A 6,077-nucleotide genomic window follows, 5' to 3' on the forward strand; every position below is an offset into this window, starting at 1 on the left:
ATAGATAGATAGATAGATAGATAGATAGATAGACAAGTACATGGATAGATGGGTAGCTGGACAGATACACAGACATACAGATGGATAGATAGATGGATGGATGGATGGATGGATGGATAGATAGATAGATAGACAAGTACATGGATAGATGGGTAGATAGACAGACATACAGACGGATAGATAGATAGATAGATAGATAGATAGATAGATAGATAGATGGTAGCTGGACAGATACACAGACATACCGACGGATAGATAGATAGACGGATATATATATATAGATAGATAGATAGATAGACAAGTACATGGATAGATGGGTAGCTGGACAGATACACAGACATACAGACGGATAGATAGATAGACGGATAGATGGATGGATGGATGGATGGATGGATGGATAGATAGATCGATAGATGGTAGATGGACAGATAGACAGACATACAGACAGATAGATGTATAGATAGACAGACTGACAATCAGATAGATAGATAGATAGATAGATAGATAGATAGATAGATAAGATGAATGGAAAGAAAGAAAGAAAGAAAGAAAGAAAGATAACTTGTCCTAGATTCTTCCACCATCCTGTTGTTCCTCTTCCTTCCATGGCTCTTTCTTCATCATATCCCCCATCACTCTCTCTGGGGAGGATGGCTGTCCTGTGAAAGGGGAGAATCAGCGGGCTGAGCCTGAGGAAAGGGAGGCAGGATCTGCTCTGATCCCTGAGGCCTCACTTCTCCTCTACTGCCTGTAATGAATGGAAAGACTGACCTGGTTGTGCTGCAGCCTGGGCTCATATTGACCCGGTTCTTCTCCACACCATCGTGCATCATCTCACCACTGTGGTGTTAGAGCAGCCCCAGGGCCCTCCTTTAGCCAGCCCTTCCTCCATCCCACACACCCTTGCATGTGACGCTCTCGCAGAAACCCCCGTCACTGCACCTGAAATCAGTGTTCTGAAAGGCCCCTGCAGCCCAATGGCTGACCAAATAACCCACTCCAGACATCACAACAAAGCTTTCCAGTGCAGGCCTGGTAGAGTGAAGAAAGGTCAGATGCAATGAATAGAATACATGTTTGACTTGAAGTGGACTGTTTAATATTTGAATGTACATATACGGTAATTGGGCATTCATTTGTAAGCAAAGACTTTTTCTGCGTTCCACAATCTGAAGCTCTGTCTGTTTTATATTCGCCGTAGTAAACACTCCCATTCTGAACCGTTAATGGCCTCTGTGATTGAATGTTTTATTTTCGCCTATAATGAGGCCTTTCTAAACATAAAATATCTGCTTCTAATCAACAGACACCGGAGGCAAATCTTAAAATGACCTTATAGTCTCCTTTAATGAATCCGCATTAAGCCAGTGTCGCACGCGTTGTCTCTCTTGTTCTTTTATGCAAGTGTTTCACAGTAAATAATTATGTTAGGTGACCTGATTATATTCAATTATTTTCAGTATGTGCGGGACAGCTAGTGGCCGCGTTGTTATGTAATGATCTGTTGCCGTGCAGGAAAGTCATCCTCTCCGCGCCGAATGCAGGACTGTCCCTGGGGCAGTGGACTTCTCCTCCAATCAAGCTAATGCAGGTGGAACAGCGTGGAGAGCGCTTGTTGAGGGGGACAGGAGCAGGCAGAGTTTGTTCTGACCGCACTTAGTAACAGACAGGCACAGAGGGGCCGGCTAAAGTTCCCCCTGACGTTCTATGTACTCAAGACAGCTCAGGTATAATAACTGTGAGAGTTTGTGGAGGAAGGCTGCCTGCAGCTGGACTAGTGTGGGTGAATTTACTTTTAATTAGTGTCTAATTACTGTCAACTCGCTTTCATGCTAAAACCGTGGAATCATGTCTGAAGTTAGAATGGCATTTGTGTCCGAAACATTGCCTTTGTGGGTAGTGCACATGCTCTGAAGAGTTGCACAGTGACAGGTGAATAAAAAATAATAATAATAATGAAAAACTGTGCAGAGAAAATGAACATATTTAGTTTTTGAGATTACATGCTCTGTATTAATTCAGCATTCTTTTTTTGTGCTTTATGTTTATGCTTATTACGCACCCCTCTTTCAGACACTCTCTCCAGGACTTTCCTGGTTATGACCCAAACAATAATTGTCCACACATGTCCTATGAGCAGCTGGAGCAGCTTATTATTGTTATTAGTAGTAGTATTTTATGTTGATTCTACATTTATGTAATGGTTTAATTTTACGGATACATTTTTTTCTCACCAAGGCTACATTTATTTGATTGAAAATGCAATAAAACAGTAACATTATGATTGAAAATAACAGTATTCTAGTTGAATATATTTTTAAATGTGGTTATTCCTATGATTGCGGAATTTTTCAGTCACATGATCTTCCAGAAATCATTCTGATTTTGTGATCAAGAAAGATTTAATCTTATCATTTTTGATTTTGTGTGTGTATGTGTCATACAGTTTTTAGGATTAGTTGATGAATAGAAAGTTCTAAAGAACAACATTTAATTGAAATATAAATCTTTTGTAACATAATAAATGTCCTTAGTGTCACTTGTAATCAATTTTTTATGCATCCTTGCTCACTAAAAAATGAATTTCTTACTTACCCCAAACTTTTGAATGGCAATGTGCTTATGGTAATGATTAAATTAGTCACAGCAAATGTGATTAATCACATAAAAAACACATAAAAAAATGGTTAATCAAAAAATAAAAAATAAATAAATACTAACCAATTTTTATGATTAAATCACAGTTAATCACATAATACTGTGTGTTTCATTGAGTTATAATAATATTAATAATAATAATAATATTAATTCACATTTGTATTAAAACCTCCAAAATACAATTAAAGTAGTTTCATTTAGCATTGTATTTTAACATTAAAAGCACCTTCAGATTAAAAAAAAAAAACTTATGGTGGTACTGGGATATCATCTCAGCTAGTATGCATAGTATTTAAAATAGATTAGTGCTGGTGTTTTTGTGTGTGAGCATGTGATATGATCGGGCCGGGCTGTGTTTGGCTCCCTGTTTTCAGCGGCACATCCAGGCATCTGTGATTATCCTCTCTCGGCCACAGAGGGAGCTTTTCTCACTCTGTCTGCGATAATGAGGGAGAGACTCGCAATACCCTCAAGTCATTTCCTTTCTCCTCCCTCTTCTCCTCGCTTTCACTCTATCACTCATTCTTCACAGGCATCATGACTTTACTCCTCCACACGTCTCAGTTCCTGCTCCACTATTTCATCTGTGATTATGGCTGTAATGACAGCTGCTTCTTTTTGTTTAGATGTCTCTCCACTGTTTTGTTTATGAATGCACCATGCAGCCAAAGTTTCCATTTCATATTTTTTTTATGTAGTTCACAGGCAGAATTTAGCCTTTTGACATATTAACGGAATGATATGCTTTGTTTTCTTTTTAGTATATAGAATGAAACTTTAGCAGCCCCTTTTCTGTACTCATCTTTAAACAAAATCAGTGGTGAACTGTGGATTGCTAAAACATGGTAAAATTATTTTTCCACATTCTTTTTGGTGGTTGAAAGCATAATCAAATTAGCGAAAATGTTTCATAAGCGAACACGTGCAGAGTGTATAACCTAACGGAGTGTAAATAATTTATGTTGTAATTCTTTATAATTCTGCAAAGCTTTCTGATTCTGTTCGTGTCTATATTTTGGATGCTGTGGTGCTGTTGAAATGTCCTTAGTTAGTACGATTCTCTAGAAAGCTTCCGTGGATAAGATTTGCTATGTTGGCTATGGCTCTATTTGTCCACTAGCACCAAACCAGCACTAACCAGCTTAAACCAGCAATCCATGCTGGTCGTTTCAGCAGGGCATATATATTTTGTACTCTATTGATTGGTGTTGTCTTGTATTACCAGGTGAAGGACTGTCCAGCTGTTGAGACCTCCACCTTGCGGACTGATCGGATCATCAGGCTGCAACAGCTGTCATGGATCTGAAAGAGCGTAGGCACCGTACACTGACCCACGGCCGCTGTGGGAAAGATTTCCAGTTCACCACCTCCTCCTTGGACAACGACGAATGTCGCGTACCCACCCAGAAATCCTACAGCTCCAGCGAGACCCTGAAGGCTTTTGATCATGAGTCACGCCTGCATTATGGGGGATGTGTGACTGACCTGGTGCATCATGAAGCAGATGAGTTCGCCAGACAAGGAGGTAAAAATACAGAAATATACCACAAAGTGTAGACATGCTCATATATAACGCAGGAAAACAGATACTAAAATGGTAATATTATTGTTATAATATTATATACTGTTTTTACTGTATTTTTGATCAAATAAATACAGCATCGCCTTGCTGAGCTTTTTTGGAGTGATTTTTATTTTATTTTAAAATAATATATTTTTTAATCTTTCAGACCATAAAACTTTGAATGATAGCGTAAATATAACAAACTGTACAATATTTTGCCTTTAATTGTGAAATATAAAAAATGTTTTGCACTAAATTACCCACTGTTCGGTTTAACTTTACTAAAAAACAATAAAAAATTTGATGATTAGGGTTTGTTTTAGGTGGCACTAATGTGTGCACTAGAGACAAAGTGTGATGATATAAACTTTAGTCATGAATATGCTAACTAGGCATACTACAGTTACAGAATACAAGATTATAAATGTATGAAGCTCATAAAGCTGCAGGGGCACATCTGCGTCTACAGAGGCACATCTGTGTCTGCACAGGCCTTCAGTAAAGACAGCCTGTCCTGCAACATCATCTACTGCAGCAAGCTCTTCTGTTCATTGCTGTACGCTTCTGTTGCTTCTCAGTATTTGTGTTGGGGACACTATTGACAGCACTTTTTTTTGTAGGGATGCTAATTAAACTTGTTAAATTAGTGCAATTAATTATAAATCTAAATAAATAAATAAAATGGTCCTACCTGCCTACTTGACTGTATCAAATGTGCATCTGGGTTTTTATAGACTGTCATCACTTGTCATGCCACACAGAATGACAATTAGTTGCCGAACTAATGAGTTTCACATCAGGCGCTTTATAGCGGTCCCTCAGGGTGTTTGTTTGTTTGGATCCAGTTTGATCCTGGATTTGTGTGTTGGTTCTTGTTCCGAACGTCACAGGCTCTGTTGTGGATTTCAGAGGACAACGGCACCCTGCCTAACCCCTAATTCCTACTTTATGCGCTAACTAAAACAAGCTGATAGCTTGTGCGTGGTATTCAAAGAGAAGCAAGAAGGAGCTAGTCATATTCTGTATAGGAGCCCCTCAGCAGTATGTTTGTGACATTGTGCTTGACTTTTCCCTCTCCGTCCCTCTCTCATCACCCCACAGCTGCTGTTTTGATGTGGAATTAGCTGTCAAGTCATACTTTTCGTTGATTATTTTATTTTGTTGATTCTGTGCTTTGTTGGTGTATTGCAATAAATCTAGGCAGGAAAATATCAAAGGGAGAACAAAAGAACCTGTGGGTATTAAAAATAAAAGACTGTGAGATTAAATGCAGTCTCTCCCTCTCTGTCTTTCTGTCTCTCGCTGTCCTCGTCACATTCTATTTCTCCTTGCCCTGTAACCTCGTCCACTCTCCCCAACACCCTGAAACTCTTTTCACATCAACCTTGAGACAGCTGAGAGTTTTCTTGTTTGCTCATTGATGGCTTGGGAATTGTTTTCAAGTGTCCCTGAAGCTTCAGACGCCTCCTCTGTCTGTAACTGCTTGTCAAGGCATACAAGCAAAGCAGCTCATTTCAAGGCAATGATTTTTATGCCTCAGGTATTTAATTAACCCCAAAAACATCAGAAATATGTTCAAACATTGATCCTTTGGACATGGAACGAAACTTTAACCGCATTACCTGCCATTATTTTTTCAAATAGCAACATTTTCATTTAAAAAGAATCAGACATTATAAGTAGATCTGAGATGATTTGATTTAGCACATATACAGTATGTACCATTTTATTTGATTTATCTCTTTATTTTATTCAAAATATTTGCCTCACGACCCTCAAAACCATCTGTCCTCAGACCAACTAAATAAGTCCATTATCTGAATACCATATATATATATATATATATATATATATA

The 6,077-nt window shown here is 38.5% G+C and overlaps 1 protein-coding gene across 1 annotated transcript in view; it reads left to right on the forward strand.

Annotated features, from left to right (window-relative positions):
* LOC107752041 (teneurin-2-like) overlaps positions 1 to 6,077 on the forward strand; it is a 219,766-nt gene that overhangs the window by 55,237 nt on the left and 158,452 nt on the right. The window contains exon 2 of the mRNA XM_016567891.1: positions 3,884 to 4,183. Within this exon, the coding sequence (XP_016423377.1) occupies positions 3,955 to 4,183 (229 nt within the window). The 5' untranslated portion in view covers positions 3,884 to 3,954. The remainder of the gene's footprint in view (positions 1 to 3,883; positions 4,184 to 6,077) is intronic.

This window comes from Sinocyclocheilus rhinocerous, unplaced genomic scaffold (genome assembly GCF_001515625.1).
Source record: "Sinocyclocheilus rhinocerous isolate Xijiao unplaced genomic scaffold, SAMN03320098_v1.1 scaffold662, whole genome shotgun sequence".
Classification (NCBI taxonomy): domain Eukaryota; kingdom Metazoa; phylum Chordata; class Actinopteri; order Cypriniformes; family Cyprinidae; genus Sinocyclocheilus; species Sinocyclocheilus rhinocerous.